General features: G+C 35.8%; 3 protein-coding genes across 3 annotated transcripts; 2 read left to right on the forward strand and 1 right to left on the reverse strand.

Moving 5' to 3' along the window:
- Window positions 1-2,236: 2,236 nt before the first annotated feature.
- On the forward strand, window positions 2,237-7,058 carry LOC141596168 (superoxide dismutase [Cu-Zn], chloroplastic). Its single transcript, XM_074416262.1, has 8 exons — window positions 2,237-2,646; window positions 3,927-3,988; window positions 4,283-4,322; window positions 4,426-4,521; window positions 4,614-4,645; window positions 4,762-4,837; window positions 4,928-4,981; window positions 6,774-7,058. The coding sequence occupies exons 1-8, from the start codon at window positions 2,388-2,390 to the stop codon at window positions 6,797-6,799; spliced, it is 645 nt and encodes a 214-aa protein (XP_074272363.1). The 5' UTR covers window positions 2,237-2,387; the 3' UTR covers window positions 6,800-7,058.
- Window positions 7,059-8,898: 1,840 nt separating this feature from the next.
- LOC141596177 (zinc finger protein ZAT5-like) lies at window positions 8,899-9,752 on the forward strand. Its single transcript, XM_074416272.1, has one exon. It carries the CDS (start codon window positions 8,950-8,952, stop codon window positions 9,742-9,744), a length of 795 nt encoding a protein of 264 aa, XP_074272373.1. The 5' UTR covers window positions 8,899-8,949; the 3' UTR covers window positions 9,745-9,752.
- A 2,634-nt stretch (window positions 9,753-12,386) lies between these two features.
- On the reverse strand, window positions 12,387-15,345 carry LOC141596185 (large ribosomal subunit protein bL9c). The gene is made up of 6 exons (XM_074416283.1): window positions 15,067-15,345; window positions 14,414-14,541; window positions 13,704-13,749; window positions 13,245-13,342; window positions 13,115-13,162; window positions 12,387-12,674 (listed from the first exon to the last, which is right to left on the reverse strand). Exons 1-6 carry the CDS (start codon window positions 15,220-15,222, stop codon window positions 12,554-12,556), a joined length of 597 nt encoding a protein of 198 aa, XP_074272384.1. The 5' UTR covers window positions 15,223-15,345; the 3' UTR covers window positions 12,387-12,553.
- Window positions 15,346-18,936: the final 3,591 nt, after the last annotated feature.

Here is an 18,936-nt window from a genome sequence, read left to right on the forward strand (position 1 = left end):
GCTAGCCACTTGGCCACTTGGCCACTACGTGACAAAAGGTGAAAGTCTATAAATACTCCTCAACCTTCATCGAGGAAAGGATCTCACAATTATAACCTAAATACACTATTCATCCTGTAATATCTCCCTTATCTCTCTACAATACGCATCTAGCCAAGTAACACAGCTTAATCCTTTAAGTTTACCGACTTGAGCGTCGGAGTGAGTACGCTTGGCACACGCCAAGCCCTCGATTCGTTCATTGTTGCGGGAGAGGCCGAGTGGGATGATAGGAGCAAGAAGGATTCAGCTCAAGACATTATTCTACAAGCCACGGGTGGTAACTAATCACTGCTCTGGAATTACACCCGGAACAGATATACATATCATGTTGCATTGATTACTGTGGAGCATTGCATATGCATTGGAGTTGGAGGATGGTGTGGTGGTGACGATGATGAGATATGATGTGATGTTGTGATAAGGCCCAGTGCGGTTTTGCAGGACTTGCCCTGGTGTCCTCCGCTGCGAGCGGCGGATCGACTACGGTCGATATATATAGTCTACCGGGGATCGGTATGGTGTGGGCGTGCGGGGTTGTGTGTGATGAGTTGAGATGGAGATGGAGGTGACGGAGTATCATGCATATCATATTTACTTGTTTTATTGTTTTCCTACTCAACCTCGTGGTTGACCACCGTGTATTCGTGAACACCGTGATGAACCGTTTTATGGGGAGCGGACTTGACGGGTTTATGAGATAGGACGGAGCCGGATGGGCGTGAGACATCGGATCGGATGACCTAGTGGCTAGTTCATCATCTAGAAGACTTCACCTTTATTTACGTCAGTTCTTGTAATTTAATTTAGAAGGAGAATTTGTAATAGTTAAGTTAAAATGTTAAATAAATTGCCTTGGAGTTTAATTTGTTATTCACTACCTCGGGAAACCGAGATGGTAACAGTTCGGTTTATTAGGGAATGTCTTGCCAAAGGCTCCTTCATAACCCGGGGTGTTACACAAACTTCCTCGCTTGACTTTTAAAAGGAATAAAATAAGATTAATCAGCAACAATAATCTATGGTTCCGTATTATTGGTCGTCTTCTCATAATACTGCGAACTTCATTTTAACCCACAATAAACCTTATTATTGCACCTAAATAATTTTTAACCCGCTAAATCAGGTTAAAATGTTCATGTGGATCCCAATTTTTACGTAAGAAGCATTAATCCCTCCACTAACATCAAACAAACCATAAATCACAAACCACCACTTTACAAACCATCAAGTCACCTCAAAACCATCTACCTCCAGCTAGCAACAAACAAGGCCACGACAACCACCCAACGACACCAAATCATCGCCTCTGATCTGCCACCAGGCACACTCCACTCCCAAAACACCAACATCAACCCAACACTATCCATAACAATTGAGCACCATTCATCAAACAAACACCACCAGTCGCGACCACTTAGAGAAGGCAATGGTCGTGTCGTGCCGTCCCGGGTCCCGACCCGTCGTGCCTAGCCACAATTTTGGCCCGACCTAGGCACGATCAATAGTGCTATCGGGCCGGTTTGCTTTTTCCCACCCCCACCGCGACCTGCCCCTTGGTCCAGGCAAAGTCGTGTCAGACTCGTGCCGCCTGTTGTGCTCGGGATATTTTTAATTATTTACCCTAAAAACATCGCGTCAGGCCCATTGTGCCTCGTGCCGGGCCGGGCTAAGGCGCAATTTTTTTGAAAATTGGGCGTCGCGGCCCGCCTCTTACCCGGTCGTGTCAGACTCGGGCCACCTCGTTTTCTTCAGTGTGTTGTGCCGAATCCGTGCGCACCCGCCTTGGCCCGGCTCGAAATGCCTACTCTATGCCCACCACTAAGCCTCCGTCGACTTCATAGGCTCGTCCCGAGTTCCTTATTGTCATTATTTTTTCATACCTTACCCTTCAAAAATAAAAATAAAAATTATTTAATTATGGACGCTACTTCTTATGTTGATCAAATAGGGCTGTACATAAATTAGACCGGACTAACCCAGACCAACCGGTCCGATCTCCAGCTCAACAGAAATATGATGACCAGCAACGACCCGATTTGGTCCGGTCCGAGGAAAAATAATAAACTCAAATTACTATAAGTCTTGCTTGTGAGGTGCGACGATCACACATTTGTGACATCTCACAAAACCCCTCCCACTTGTTTACCTAGCTACTCTCCTACTTACCGTCTCTAAGACGTTAAGAGTTTGTGACGGACAAAATAAAAATGTCCGTCACAAGTCACAACAAAGATTTTGTGTTAAAAAAACCGAAGTCCACAACGACCTGATAAGGTGTATCTATACTTTCACCAGAAACACTCACCTACGCCATAAGGAATCTATCTCTTGGGTTAAACCTAACAATGTCAGCCATGGCAGTTCAAACTTTGCTAACTTCAACCTCATCATCACATCCCTCTGCCCCCCTCTTTTCTTCTCTTCGCTCTTCCTCTATCAATGGCGGCCTTTCTTTCAAAGTCTCTCAATTCCAATCTGTCTCATTCTCTACTAGTGCTTCTACAAGACCCCTCACCATTGTTGCTGCCACCAAGAAAGCTGTTGCTGTTCTTAAGGGTACCTCCGTTGTTGAGGGTGTTGTCACTTTAACACAAGAAGATGATGGTATTTTTCTTTTTTCTGGGTTTCAAAATGAGACTTTTTTTATGATTACTTTTAAATTTTAATCGTAATATATATAGTAGTTGATAGTTGATCCCGCATTTGCTTCATTACCCTTTTCGATGTCGAACATGTTACTTTGACCTGCTTAGATGATGCTATGATTCTTAAATCTATTGAAAAATGAAAGTTTTGTGCTAATCTGGTTCAATTCTATTGCTGTGTGAATTGCACAAGTGGATACTTATGTTAATTGTGAACCCGTCACCCCGTGTAAGGAATATATCTTAAGCCTAGTGGTTGAGACGGAGATGGAGGTACTATGGATAATGAATGATGATAGGTTGAAGCTTTGTTTACACCCGTCCACTTAAGATTTTGCATTGGCCTTGTGTTTCCTTTGACACCAAAAATTTGTGAGTTTAGTGTTGAGTACCCGTCAACCCAGTGTACGGAAGATATCTTAAGCCTAGTGGTTGAGACAGAGATGAAGGTACTATGGATAATGAATGATGATAGGTTGAAGCTTTGATTACACCTGTCCACTTTGTATTGGCCTTGTGTTTCCTTTGACACCAAAAAATTGCGAGTTTAGTGTTGAGTGCCTTCTTATGTTGACAATAGATGATGATATTATGCTTCTATACACTTCTGTTTCTTTTTCTTTCTTACCAGTGTATAACACTTCATGTAGTTCAAAGGATTTTGATTAGAACACATAGTTGAAAGTTGAAACCCACAATTTCGACATTACCTGCTGTAATGTTCTTGCTGTCGCATACTTTTAGTATTATATGCAGTTTTGACTTTTAAGGGCGTTCTCAATCTCACTTCGTACATCATAAATTTATTGTAGAGTTTGCTACTTTTGATGCTTTTGGAAGTTTGATTGCATTGCATACTTGATTCTTACTTTTTTTTTTTTCATTCCCCTAAAGGTTTATTTATGTTCACTGTAAACTGTAAAGTCTATACCCTTTCCAAGTTTCATTGCACAAATATACTGTTAAGGGTAGTCTTAGTTATATCTAAAATGTTGCGGTCTTTGGTGGTGGTTCTCATTTTGGATAATCCATTGAAAGTTGATTTTTTAGATTGTTTTATGCATCGTTATACAACCCTGTTGCTATATTTGTACTTTTCCGCCAACCCTTTATACTTGTTATCTGCAAATTTCAATTGTTCATGGTAGAACATGGGAAATTAAATCACGAAGAGGATTGTATTGCTTGTTCTTTTGTTAATTAGAAATTAACATATTTTTCTGGTCATGCATTTTCCAGGTCCAACCACAGTGAAAGTTCGTTTGACAGGGCTTACCCCTGGGAAGCATGGGTTCCACTTGGTCAGTCTCTTTCTTTCTTTCTTTCTTTCTTTCAGATTTTTATTATGTTATGAGGGCGAAGCATAGTTTTAAATAGTGGTCATCGCACGGATATCCGACTGAGTTATAAGGTTTTTCGAGTTTACCGTGACTGCATTTTACCGCGGTTTAAGGCGATATTAACCGCATTTACCGAGATTAGGCCGCGACAACCGATAGTGTAACCCAACCCGAGATTTAATACTATGTGGGAAGCTTGGAATATGACGATGGTTTTCTGACTTGTGTTTTCTGCTGGTGCTGGAACTTAATTAGCATGAGTATGGTGATACAACAAATGGGTGCATCTCAACAGGTTTGTATTTCATCAACTTTTTTGACTTATAATGAAAAGCTATTATTTCATGGGGTTGTTTCATTTGATTGTTAAATGTCCTTGTATTGAATCTGAAATCTAGGTGCACATTTCAATCCAAATAAATTGACACATGGTGCTCCGGAGGATGAAGTCCGGCATGCGGGTGACCTGGGAAACATTGTTGCTAACACAGATGGTAAAACAATTTTGCAGATTATTTTTAGTTGGATTTAGATTTATTCAAGTTCATTTGCTAATTATTTTACTCTGTGTTGTTGCACATTTCAGGAGTAGCTGAGGCTACCATCATTGATAGTCAGGTATAAATTGATTGACTGTATACACCAGTAAATAATGCGGAATTTGGACTTTCAATTCTATGCATATTTTACTGTACTTCGGGGATATTTAAACCTGCACTCCCTGTGGTATACAGATTCCACTCTGTGGGCCAAATTCTGTTGTTGGAAGAGCTTTGGTGGTTCATGAACTTGAAGATGATCTTGGGAAAGGTATGTTTCGCGTATCAGCTGTTAAAAGGTTGACTGGATGTCTTGTTTATACTAAGGTCAGTTTGGTATAATGATATGCCTTGTTTACAGGTGGACATGAACTCAGTCCGACCACAGGAAACGCTGGAGGAAGGTTGGCATGTGGTAAGCAATTTTTCCACATATACTTTGATTAGTGTCTGAGCAGTACAGCCTGTCAGTCTTTATGAACAATCTTATGTTTTTGCAATATAAGTCTGCCCTTGCTCACCTTTCATGTACTAAATCGCCTGTTTAAATTGGCAAATAGCATCATGGTGCATCTTGAATTTCAAAAGGTTATGGTTTTCCTTGGTGAAAGTAAAATGTTCAAAAGGTTTAGCTCTTTCTGGCACTCTGACATGTAGTGAAGCAGTATTCTTCTGGAAATATTTTGAATCTTCTACATATGTATACTTAGTTTCGTGAGCTGCTTGATGCCTTGATCCATCTTTCTGGAAATATTGCTCTGTTAGTCTTTCATCTTTTGTGTGTCAATGGGTGGAGACTTTTTTTTTTAAGTTTTGGAGCATAAAAGTGGATCTATTCATCCCTGTTCATTTATGTCCTAAGAATACATTCCTGATGAGTGACCAGACCATCAAAGGTTTTCCACTCGCCCATTATTTAAGCAATGTCCTCCAATTTTTTTTTATTTTTTTTCCATTCAATTTTGTTATAATCACTTCTTCAATGTAGCCATCATGTTTAATGTTTAAGGAACTTGTTGACGTATACGATTCCTCTGATATTTGAGAGAAACCAAATCAGGCACATCTTTCTTTCAAATCTATTAGCTATATTCTTTTTAATATTTGCTCAAGGCCCTTTTTTTTTAATTTTTTTTTTCTGATACTAAAAGCTTGAATTTAATAAGCGCCATGGGCACACGGAGATGCAAAAATCAAAACTCAGTGAGGCACTCATCAAACTGCTTTGTGCTGCCTTACACGCATCTTCTGTGCACTGTTGTGTAGTTTCCACTTTTTTCTAGCTCTTTTATATGCCCTTTCCTTTGTCTTCTTATCACTTCTCTTTTACTTCCTTACATGTTAGCCTTCAAAACTTTAAGAAAGCGGTATTGGTGACTGCAAAATTAGTTTGCCTCCTGTGGTCAAGACACAGTCAGGCGCTAGCACCTGACTTAAGTGCCCCCGGACGCACACGAATTCGCTTGAGCCTTAGGTTGTCGCCATGGGCCTTTGCCGCGTTGGTCCACCACGTACCTTTTAAAACAAAGACTGAAAGAGTTAATTTTTGTGCGGCCTTGTTTAGATATAGTGGCCCGAAAATCCAGTTGTGTTTCGAAGAAACTAGACATGGTGCTCTTTCTTGATTGAACTAATGGTTTCTCATCATGAACATCTCTTTTGTCGGTTCTCTTCTTTTGTTGTTACTCTAGTCTCTTCTCAGTATACTCAGTTCTAGAGTCCTTATATTTTGTGTTGGATTATAATAGTATAAAGCATATTGACTCACAAAACTGATTATTCTTTTTATTGTGAACTATCCGTCACTCATGCAAGTATCATCATAGTTTTCATCAAGGGTCCTCTGGGAACAACCCCTTTGTGGTATTAAATTTGGGGGTAAGGTGGTGTACATCAACCCCCTCTTACCCCGCCTTAGGCGGGAGCCCGTAAGGCATACGGGTAATATTATTATGTGTTTTTCCTTTATTCCGGCAAATATCTAAGCACTGGCCATAAACTCGTTAGAATGTGAGTTTCACTGTGATGATTCCTTGTATCCTGTTGGTGTTGCTTCGAATTTGGATTTTCAATTAGCTTGGTCGACAATCAAAGTCAAGTCGCTGGAAAATCATTTGAAAATATGATTTCAAAACTTCTGAAAATTGTTGCGGAGTTATCTAACTGTGATCCCTTATACACTGTTAATGTCTCGACTCTTGATGCAGGTGTTGTCGGTTTGACTCCCCTGTGATCATCTCTCTCTGATTCTATCGGCTGATTCTTTTGTAAAAGTCCGCCAGATGTGAGTCAAGAAACTGCATAAACTGATTGTCGAAAGTTTTTTTGTAATCTTATAAACCTTGGAGGTATAAGCCTAAAACATGGTTTAATGTGAACCATGAACTTTGGTACTTGGTTGCACTTTCTAAGTTTGTTGAGAATGTTTTTCATTGTGCCATTTAGCTTCTTGATTTAATAAAGATGTGATGGTTTCCATGTATTTGGTGAAATTCCGTTTCAGTTGTGTTCGTTTGGTTACCCTCCGTGAATGTGCATACACTTAAGCGTGTGCCGAGAGACTTGAGTTTTTCCTTTATGACTGCAAGATGATTGCTGTTTGATACTCGACCTCTCTGGTATAGATGTAACTCTATCCAATGTTTTTAGGACAATAGGACTGACTATTTTGATTAGGCTATATCATCTTGTGTACGAATTAGCTTCTACGGGTAGTGACTATATCATCTTGTATTATGAATCGTAAGCTTGGAAAATTCGGAATACACCGATGAACCTAGGTCGTTAGCGGCTACGGGTAGTGACTGACACACTGACTATCAATTTAAGAGTGGTAACTAGTAAAGCTAATGCCTATAGTACTACAAATTCTTGTTTAAGAGGGTCAATTCCGTCTGAAATAAATAAGACGGGGTTTCAAAACTAGTGTTACATGCAGCTTATTAACTGATTAACTGGTAAAGCTAATGCCTATGGTGTCACAATGGTAATGGTTCAACTAGTGTTACGGCTTATGGTAACTTGTTTTTCAAAAGTGGTCACATCATTTGACTGTAAAATGACCTCAAAATTCTGTCTTATTGTTTCAGATCAAAATACCGCATCTTGAACTCTGAAGGGAGACCAACTCCTATAGTACATATTACAAGCAAGGTAGATATTTTTTTGGTGAACACAATAGACAGCACTTGTACACATGCTAAAATAATCCGATTTGTAAATTATACTATGAGATCGTCGTATGATGCAAACACATAAAAAGTGGCCAATTTTAAAAATAGGCTGCTTTTTTTTGCATAGAATCATCATTGTTTATCATAAAATGATCACTTTTTATCCATTGTAGTATATACTACTATACAACAGTACGCACACAGTAACTCGGGAATGAGATTAATACTCTACTTAGATACAAGGAATTCAAAACAAGAATTGCAATAACACACACAGTACTAAAAACATCAGTTTCTACCCCATGAAATAATACTAGTTCAATGAACTAACACTTGTAATAATGTCGTGGAATTAAGTGACAAGTTGTTTTTTTTTTTTTTTTTTTTTTTTGAAGAAAATAGTTCAGAAGAATATTTACACATACCTGCCTAATTAGCTACTACGTGACTGCTACTCATTTTCTGTCCTCCCTTAACGCGCACTCTAACTCCGTCAACTAACTACCCTTATTAGGTGTCCTAACTAACTAATCACTCCCAAAAACACTAATCACAATACACTACTCCGTATTAAACAAGCACATCTTAACCGTAAACAATTACATGTAAAATCCATTAGAACAGTTGTGCTAATAATTTAAAACGAGACTGATATCTCGTGTTCAACAATTATTACGTCAATTATATTAAAATGGAGATAATTTGTTTTGTAGATTTGGACAAACGACTCATACGGCCCGACTTATATAAATAAATAAGATATCCTAACTCATTTTTCATACACGAATAATAAAGTTGGGAATGAAAGAAACGTACACAAGCAAAAAGCCAATAAAGTCTTCTTTCCATCACACAAACTAAAATGACATAAACTAAAATAATAAGTCTTGTTTCAAACGGTCTTGAAATAAAACAGACTAAATATTACCATTTTTTAATAGAATGTAATCATTTAATGACAAAAAAATATTATAACTGAAGCTATCACTTTTTACCCAAAAAATAATTGTAACATTTTATCAGACTATATTTAACCCGTCTTATTTCAGACGGGCTAGAATTTGCGAAACTAAAAAAGGTCGGCCTTTTCAGTTTTCCCTCGACCAATATATATACTCCATATACATAGTCACACTTCCTCTTTTATCACTTTTCTTCACACTCCCTTGATCAAAATATTATTTTAATTAAAATTAAAATTATTATTCTCATGGATTCAATAACGGATGAAGAATTCTACGGCTCAACAAGCTTCACAACCAAAGGAAGACGAACCAAACGTCGACGCACCGTCACCACCTCGACTCACGGTGCTGAAAATTGGCTAGGCAATATTAGTTATGGTTCTTCATCATCAAATTCAGCTACTCCATCCACCGTTGACGATCATGAAATCATGAGCGAGGTGACGACGGAGGAAGAAGACTTGGCCAATTGTCTTATTCTCTTGGCTCAAGGCCTTCAAAACAGACGTTCTTTTCTTAGATCGTCTGGCAGTTATAAGAGACCGTCTCTTAGAAAAGTAATTGTGATTGATAATAATGACGTGTATGAGTGTAAGACGTGTAATAAGACGTTTTCTTCATTTCAAGCACTAGGAGGCCATCGGACTAGCCACAAGAAAATCGTCAAACCAACACCACCGCCACCAACCACACCACCAAAATCCGAAGATGGCCAGCAAAATGAGGGTGCAACTAATAAAAGCCGAAGCCTACGTAATATTGATACAGCGAAGATGCACGAGTGTTCGATATGTGGGTCAGAATTTCGGTCAGGACAAGCCTTAGGAGGGCACATGAGAAGGCATAGATCATCAGCTGTTGCTCCAACTGTCGTCGTCGCCTCGTCGTCGTCGACGGCTGAGATTGATTCGGGTGGGACGAGGAATATTCTGTCATTGGATCTTAACCTTCCAGCTCCTCATGATGAAGATGATCACATGGTAGACACCATGTTTCATGTTATTCTTCCTACACCGGCTTTACTGGACTGCCATTATTAATTTTTTTTTTTTTTTTTTTGTTATTATATATTTTCTTGTGAAATATATTGTTGGTGAAAATATAAAAATTGTAATGGGTGGGTTAGATTTTAGTAAATTTTGGATTAAGTTTTACAAGTGGGTAAGTTGGGTAAAAGCATAGGTGTTTGCCTTTCATTCACGAAAAGTGAGTGATGAGAAGAGCATCTACTAATAATTTCCTACTTTTCATCTAAAAAATCAAGACAAATAAAACCTGACCATTTTACGACGAAATGTAATTCTTGTCAGTTGCATGATTTGTAATTTAGGATACAAGTCATTCCATTTTTCGTAGATTTTATTTTCTTATTAGCGAAACAAAAATTATGACCTTATTATTAATTTTGATTTTTTCTGAGTAATGGTGACACTTTGTACGTGTACGTCAAAATATTTCAATTTTATATTATACGAGTACACTGCCTTTATAATTTAACATTTGATTTGATTTGGTGTGATTCTAATAACACTATTTGAGACTCATATAAATTTAAAATCAAAATTAACTCCATCTTGCTTAGACATTGCTTGACCGATATTCTAAAACTCACGGGATTAAAGAGATTCGAATTTAACCTAGCTATTTAAGATTTGGACATATTTTTGTATATAGGAAATTTAATCATATCGTCAAACATACCACCTGTACCTAAAATAACCGACCACACTAGCCTACTTTCAAACTGAACTGATATTCGAACTGAACTGATCCAATATATCCGACCCTAACAAACCATTAACAAGTTAGTTAGCTCGAAGTAGAGTAATGGGCTCAAAAACGGATAAAATGTTGTTAGCTGAAGAAAAGACGCAGAAATGAAAGCATGAAGTGGGGAGTGGGCAAGCAAGGGAGGCAGCAACATACACACCACATCCAACACAAAGTCATGGATTTGGTTGTTTTGTGGTTGATGATTGTATAAAGGCTAAATACACTTGCACCTTACTTTACTTCTCTTTTTCTCTTTCAGAGACTCTGTTCTTTTCGACTTAATTTTAGCTATTATTCAACTCATTTCAGTTCACTTTAGCTTATTTTAACTGTATTTAATTCAGCAATTTTCAATTCAGTTTAGCTCCAATAAACGCTCCATTTAGCTTGCTTCAGTTCAATTTTGCTCAATTCAGTTTAGTTTCAATCGCCCAAAAGAAGACGGTGCTTTGGAGTATTAATGTATTATTATTAGTTTGTTTTCAATATGGATAGGAAGATTATTTATGAGTTGATAACAAGGGACTTGCCAAATGCATGCACTCACTTACACTCCTAAGTCCTAACTCACACCCTTTCCGTAACTGCCCTCATATTATGTTCTCATATTTATTTGTTGTTTATAAATATGAGAACATTATAAACGAAATCTTATGACATTATTTATCTGTAAATGCGGTTGAGGTTGCATTGAGGTTTGGATGCATTTCATGTTAATCATTGTGGATCGTCCATCAAATGAGACTTCAAATATTTTCAATCGATTTATCAATCTCTTGAATTTATTTGGCAAAGTCTACTGAGACTCGCACAAATAAATTCTAATAGTCCTTACATCCGCAAGATCCAAAAGAATACATAAAAATCCATGTTACATAATATTACTATACCTCCAGTTGTATAATAAACATTGTATAATCACTATACATTTATCCGAGCTTATGTGTAATTTTTATGAGCTTTTCAAAAGTTTATTTTTTTTTATGTTTAACTATGTGAATTCAGAAACTTAACAGCATAGCTCAGAATCTTTAAAACAAAACTCGAAAACTTTAGTACAAAGCTCCTTATCTAAGCCATACAACTAGTGGTATAATCTATTAATTGTGATGTTAAATGAAACTGAACCATCTTGTACTAAGAATTTCCAACTGCCTAAAACTGCTTATCCTCAACTTTTCTCCTCTATATCTATTTATTTTATTTTTTTTATTTTATAACAGCTGTAAATGAGCTGAACCCGCACAACTGAACTTGGCTCGGTCAAAGTTCAGCTTGAGATCAATGAGGTAGAGTTTGAAGATGGGACTCCAGCAATATTTTCATTAACTTGCCTTCACTACGAAAGAAATTGTCTCAACTACTGTGGCAGAATACTCATAAGCCCATGACGGTTGTACCCGTCATCCCTACCGGCCATATTTGCTACATTCAACCCGTCCCATTAGTGGCTAACTGTAATGTGTGGCCGTGATCACGGTGCTAGTAAGGTCGCAGCTGTTCTCAAAAATAGGAGGTATCAAGTTTTCATAGTTCGTGTTTTTCAATGCGTTGGGAAAATCCTAAAGCCGAGATTCCATGTGAAGACAGGTATGTATTCACAATCCCAAAATTCAACATACCTTAAAAAGGCCAGTCGAGAGAGAAGGGTCGTAACAGTGAGGGCCACCCTCAGGGGATGTATCATTATTAAGTCAGGGTAAAATGCACTTAGTCCTAGCTACATTAAGGCAGTCAGCAAGATTGACTCGCCGTACCCAAAAAGGGTTTACATGTAAGTTATGCAAGACATTCTTGTGAGGCCTGTACTCAGGGCATGACCTGGAACAACCTAGTTTGCTCTTTTAAGCATTTTGCTGAAAATGCTAATTGACCTTTTTAGTTTCGAATCAGAAATAAAAAGGCCGAATAAAAAAAATCAGGATTTTGAGATGGAACTTCTGTGTAATTTGGGAAACAGAACGTACAGAAAGGAAAAAAAATTGATATTAAAGAAAAAGAGAAAAAAAAAAACAATACAGAGTCTTCGTTAGCAAGACGACATTAGTGTGCTCACCTTAGGAATAAAATACTTGCTTAATTTGCAAATACATTTATGCGAACTTGAGCCGTAACTTCTGGATGCAACTTCAGCTCAGCTATGTACTCACCCGTTTCTCTGATCTCAGGGAGGGAAACAACCTTTTTGTCAACGTCTCTGAATGATGGAAGAATCAGTGGAATGAGTTATTAATAAAACAGACACAATTCAAACGAGACAGTGGGTGGAGACAATACAGGTTAAGATAACCTCAGGGTCACAGTCATGTGCCAAAATTTACGATTCATGGCTCCTAAAATGGGCTGGGTCAAGTTGAGTTCCAAGGTCGGGTCAATACAGATTCAAATCACTGAGTAATACTGTTATTTATATGTGCCACCACCATCCGACAAAACCCTACATATAGACGCTCCACCTGGGGTAGGTGTGGCACAGTATCCTCTTTTAACCACCTCATTGGTATCCCCTGCTTAAAATAATCATCCTCACACATCTTTGTACGGCAAAGGCATTCATTCGCTAAAAGGCAACAAACTGAAGAGAAAGTACAATAAGGAGAATGATTGTCATGCTGAGATGATGGTATGTAACGGTACCTCTGAAGTTGAGCTTTGATTATATCAACAAGATCTTGAGCAGTCACACTGCAAAACACCAGATAAGCGTGAGGGTTGCTAACATGAAAGAGTGAGAACAGAGAAAACGACAGGTTATTTTATCATTTACCTTCCAAAGATCTGTTTTCCTTTTCCACCTTTGCGTTTCACCTTGAAAGCACCAACAGTTTCAAAGATCCGAGCAAGCTGTTGTGCCTCTTCTTTTACCTAACATTATTGATTTTTCATTAAAATATTGTTCTTGGTTTACATTTTGCTGACCAAACTGAAAAAACAACTCTCAAAAGGAATTATGTGTATTTTTATATGCATCATTTTAAAATTTCGTACATGTAGGTGATCAAGCATGTTATGCTCAAAGGAACGCAGTTCTTTTGGTTTCATTGAGAAAACTATTTGTCGTTTAATAATGCATATTTAGACTGCAAATGGCGTAGCTCATCCTCAAGCAAAACATAGTCTTGAAATCAACAGCGGAGAGAGTCTTGCTTGAGATAGGCCCAGATAAGATAACTAAAAGAACAGGCGGCTTAAATTTGGCAGGAATTTAGAATAAAATAACACTTACCCTTCTCTTCTCAGCTTCAATTCTCTCCTCTTCCATTTTCATCTCCCTTTGACATCAAAACAACTCATAAGCATAAGTAAACAATTTTTTTTTTCTGAAACGAAGTTGTGAACGAGTCTCCATAGTAGGATTTCGGCCAATACATGAACTAAAAGATTCCCTTTTTCAATGCCAACATGACAGGCAACGCAAAGTTCACAATCCGAAGAACATGAAATCATTACTTCAGCAACACCAGGGCAAGTGACATCCTTTCAAACGCTTTTCTCAAAGACCCTTATATATATTTAAGTTTCCAGACAGTTGAAAATGTTTACTAATTTAATTCAAAGTAGAGACACAATTTTCCATAGAGTAAGGTTGCGTACATTCCACCTCTAATTACCTTGTCAGAGGCGAGCGCCTATAAGGCACTGCACTAGGGTAATGCTGCTGTTGTATTGAAGAATGATGTCAAGAAACCCACGAATGTACATCATTGACTACACAAAGAAGATGACATGAAGCCTGTGAAACGCCTTAGAGGCAATCAACGACTTGCCAGATAAACAAGAACTACAGGCTACAGCTTAGCAATAGATAACAATCACCAGTTTTCTCCTCTTACTTTTGGTATCACATAAACCTATCTCTCATTTGATTACAGAAAAGCAACGCAGAATACAATTATTGCAAAAAGCGACAACAAATGCAAAGACTCCGTAACATACTTGATGAGATCGGGGGTGACGATTTGAGCTTTACCCATAGGAGCCAGAAAATTCCTGTAAAAACCAGCTCTTACATCCAAAAGCTGCCCTTTTTTGCCCAAGTCTGGTATATCATCCTTGAGAATTATCTACACCAACCAAAACCAAACCCACAAATTGACCTAAACTAATTAGTACAATCACAATTATTCACTTATTAATCGGTCTCGTTCGAGAGAATACCATCAATTACACCCTTTCCACACAAATTGGCCAAAACCACTGATTACAATCACAATTATTCGCTTATTAATCGGTCTCGTTCGAGAGAATACCATCAACTACACGCTTTCCACACAAATTGGCCGAAACCACTGATTACCATCACCATTATTCGCTTAATCGGTCCATCAATTACACCCTTTCCACACAAATTGGCCGAAACCAATGATTACAATCACAATTATTCGCTTAATCGGTCTCGTTTGAGAGAATACCATCAATTACATTACTGAAATACAGACTGCACACTTCCACACACAAATTATCACCAAAAATAAGACTACCCACCAAATTATTTCCACATAAAAACAATAACCAACAATACCCAAATCCCGAAAATTGAATAAATGGGGATTAAAAGGTGTAGAAGAGTAAAAATGAGTAGAAAATACCTTGCGGATTTTCTTAGTTTTCTTCTGAGCAATAATGGGAAGAACATGTCTACCAATTTCGGGACATTTAAGGGAATCATTAGTTGGTCCTGAAAAAGAAGGGAATAATGAAGAATTGCTCCATGATATGGAGAGTGTAGAGGTTGTTGCTGACATTGTTGATTGTTTTTGTGTAAAAACTTCAGCTTTATCTTTGGACACTTCAAATGAGACCTTATCTACAGAGTGTAGACGGTAGAGAGTAGAGACTAAAGACTAGGGAAGTCTCATTTTAGACTTGGCGCCACATTCCATTCTGGACTTAAGACCCGACCTTAATCCGAATCTGAATTAACATGACTTAATATAACCCGTTCTGGATATTTATTGTGACATACTGATTGTTTCGGGTAAACATGTATTAATGGTAAATACAAATTGCACGAGACTTAATGAATGATACTCTGTATGAGTTATCCATGAGGCCTCGTCCATACTGCTGACTTGACATAGAGCGATAATTCCGAGGCTGAGTCGTAGCCAAACCCCAGATCCTCGGCTCGGCATAGGTCTTGGCCTTCGCTGCTCGTGGCGCTGAGCATACCTTAGCCATTTGGACGATTTATTTAGACTTTTTTTGGCCCTGATAGAAGGGAGTCCTAAGAATTTCGTGCTTTGATTTGGGCCCAATGGCATGGGCCTAATTTTTGGTGTCCATCCGTGTTGTCCATAAATAAATTGACCCGACCTGATCTGAATTCTTGCAAACCTAAAATAAACCGGAGAGTTGACTTGAATTGAACCCTACCAGGTGGACCTGTTTGCCAAGTCGAGTGTTAGTCCCTTTATTTTCCGGTTTAATTTTGGCTTATTTTTGTACAACAATTTAATTCAGCTACGTTTATTTCAGTTCAGTATCGTCAAGCTCAACACCATCAAAATCAAGTTTAATTAAAAGTAAGTTTAATTATAATTAATTAAGTACTAAGGAAGTTTAGAGAGAGGAAGGTTTAGGCTTTATTCAGGTTGTGTTTAGAACGTACATAGCTCGTTATAAGAAATTTTTTAGTGAATTAAGACAAAAAAAAAAACTTTTAGGAGGAATAAATTGATAGTAGATGATGTAATTAGGGAAGAACAATACAAGGATGTAAATCATGATGATATGATGCAATTGAGGAAGAACAATATCATTAGCTTCATTGTGAAACAAATTAAGATACTTTTTTTTAGACTTTTTACATTTTTTTTTCTTCCAATCAAAAATATAAGGATGAGAAACGGGAAAATAAATGATTTTTGAATTTAAAATTTATAAATAATACGAAGAATATACTAAAAATAAAACTCTATAAATGTTGTGCATGTCTTACACGAGAACTAACTAATTTAATGAAATGATATTTTTTTATTAGGAAATATTTTTATATCTATATAACATTATTAAAAGGCTAGTCTAAAAAAAGCCACGTAGATAATGCCACATGGGATGAAAAAAAGCCACGTATGCAATAACAATGTGACTTGGCAAACTAATATGACATGGATTATCAATTTATTATTATATTACATTAATTTAATTCACTTATTTCTTTTACAAATCCATCCATATTCCATTAGCTTTAAACTTAATTAACTAAAAAAACTACAATAAAAAAATACGCATTAATTATAAGTTAATAATTTCAAGATATTTCATAGGAGTAGTATTATATGTATTTGAAATAAAAACGAATACATGAAATTAAGAACGAAGAAGAATAAATGAAGTTGAAAACAAAAAAAAATTGTACCTATACAATATAGTTAAAAGGCTACTAAAAACATTTAATTTTAATTCACATGCCGATTTTTTATTGGTAAATACTAATTCATCTATATTGATTACTTGATTATTTATTTATAAAAAAAAAGGCTAGATTATGTATTAAAAAGTTATCTTTAAAACTGTAACATGCTTATAAAAAAAAATTTAAAAAAATATTAATTGCAAACACAAAAAATAAATTAATACAAACTCTTTATTTTCCTCTCATAAATTTGGTTATTAATCTACTTATTTATTTAACCTTTAATTTCTTTTATTTAATAGGATGATTTTCTGGTTTTCTCTCACCATCATTATAATTTGTAGTTATCATAATTTTTTTTATCTCCCTTTTAATTCACAAAATCGTTCCTCTTCCCTCAAATAAATTGAATAAATTGTTGAATTTAATCAATAATTAATAACAAAAAGTTTCCTATATAACTATTATAACAATCCTAATTTTCATTTTTATTCAAAAAGTTGGAAGGTAAAGTATACATACATAGATAATTAAATGAATTCTTTCGCTTTTTATCCTTATTATGTTTTAAATTTATTAATAGTAAGAATGTTATTTAGTTATTGTTTTTGTGTTTGTATTGAAATTTCAGGAATATGAGATACTCAATTATCAATAACATTGCATGAAATTTATATTATCTAATTAAAAGGGTAGCTTAGAACATTCAATTTCATTTTACATGATATTTTCACACCCCATTAATTCTTATTCATTTTTATTTATTATTTAATTACATTGACAATATATCACGCATGGAATAATATTTGAATTTATAAAACTATAATCTATAATTAAAAAGTAAGCCAAACTATTTACCATCATCTGAATGTCATATTTTAAATTTCATAAGATAATTTCTAAACCACTCTTATGCAAAGTAGATTTTGTAAAAAAAAAAAAAAAAATATGAATAAACATTCCATTTCTCCTTTCCTCCATATTTATGTCTATATTAAATTTCATAATAATGAGACAAATCTATAACTCAATAATCTAAATATAAAATATATAAATCTAATTAAAAGGCAAGCAAAACTAACTATCGTCATTTACATGTCATATTTTAATTACATAATAAGACAACATCTTAAATAATTCTCCTGTAAAGTGGATCTTGTAAAAAAATAAATTATAATAATAATAATCAAGCAAAACTTATACATTTCATTTCTCTTTATTCCTTATTAATGTTTATATTAAATTTCATAATAATGAAAAATGATGCTCAAAAGTCGTGAACCTTGATTGATATTTATGCCTATATTAATTTTGATAATAATGAAAAAAGGATGCTCAAAAGTCATAAAACGCATCCTCAATTCTTTATATATTTTTTATGGAAGACAAAATTTATAAGCCAAAATTTTTCTTATCTCTATCGTCAGTAGAACTAAATGTATCATTAAACTTTCCTATTATTCTATTAACATCAAGCCAAGTGTATTAAGGTTTTAAAATTACTAACTAATTTATTTACTTTTTATGTGAGTTCCATTGGGTTATGAAATGTTCATCACATTTTCAATTTCATCGTTTGTGTTTGTTTTGTTCTCATTTAGGGGATATCAAGATTTGTGGTGTTGAGTTATTCAAAGGTAATACTCATTTTCTACGACTTCATTCTCATTCCCTTTTTCTTTCACTATTTAAGAGGAAACTTAAGTTAACAACGATAATATTGCATAAAACAAATTTCACAATTTTGTTGGTTAATTCAGACTAATTATTGAGTTAGTTTTTTTTATTATAGGGTCGATTCGTTGGAAAAAGAAGACTATATGAAGAAGTAAAATACTAGGATAGCTTAAATAACTATATATTGGAGACTAAGGGGGTGTTTGGTTCATGTAATGGTATGGGGTTTGGTATGAGGAATCATTCCAAGGTGGTATGAGTTTGGAACTTGATTCCTCATATCATGTGTTTGGTTCATTCTTTGGAATCAATTTCATTCCCATACCTTGTGTTTGGTTAAAAAACATACTGGTATGGGTATCAAATTAAATGATTTATGATATTAGCAAAATAAACTCATAATATTGAAAGTGTAAAACAGAAA

This window comes from Silene latifolia, chromosome 1, assembly GCF_048544455.1.
Source record: "Silene latifolia isolate original U9 population chromosome 1, ASM4854445v1, whole genome shotgun sequence".
NCBI classification, from domain to species: Eukaryota; Viridiplantae; Streptophyta; class Magnoliopsida; order Caryophyllales; family Caryophyllaceae; genus Silene; species Silene latifolia.

Bases quoted from the DNA above. Each gene is read 5' to 3' on its own strand.
- LOC141596168 (XM_074416262.1), top strand. From the start codon at position 2,388: ATGTCAGCCATGGCAGTTCAAACTTTGCTAACTTCAACCTCATCATCA. The intron at 4,323-4,425 runs GTTTGTATTTCA...TCTGAAATCTAG, and splicing joins AAATGGGTGCATCTCAACAG to GTGCACATTTCAATCCAAAT. The intron at 4,646-4,761 runs GTATAAATTGAT...TGTGGTATACAG, and splicing joins CTACCATCATTGATAGTCAG to ATTCCACTCTGTGGGCCAAA.
- LOC141596185 (XM_074416283.1), bottom strand. From the start codon at position 15,222: ATGTCAGCAACAACCTCTACACTCTCCATATCATGGAGCAATTCTTCA. The intron at 13,343-13,703 runs GTAAGTGTTATT...CAATAATGTTAG, and splicing joins TTGAAGCTGAGAAGAGAAGG to GTAAAAGAAGAGGCACAACA. The intron at 13,163-13,244 runs GTAAATGATAAA...GGTGTTTTGCAG, and splicing joins GGAAAACAGATCTTTGGAAG to TGTGACTGCTCAAGATCTTG.
- LOC141596177 (XM_074416272.1), top strand. From the start codon at position 8,950: ATGGATTCAATAACGGATGAAGAATTCTACGGCTCAACAAGCTTCACA.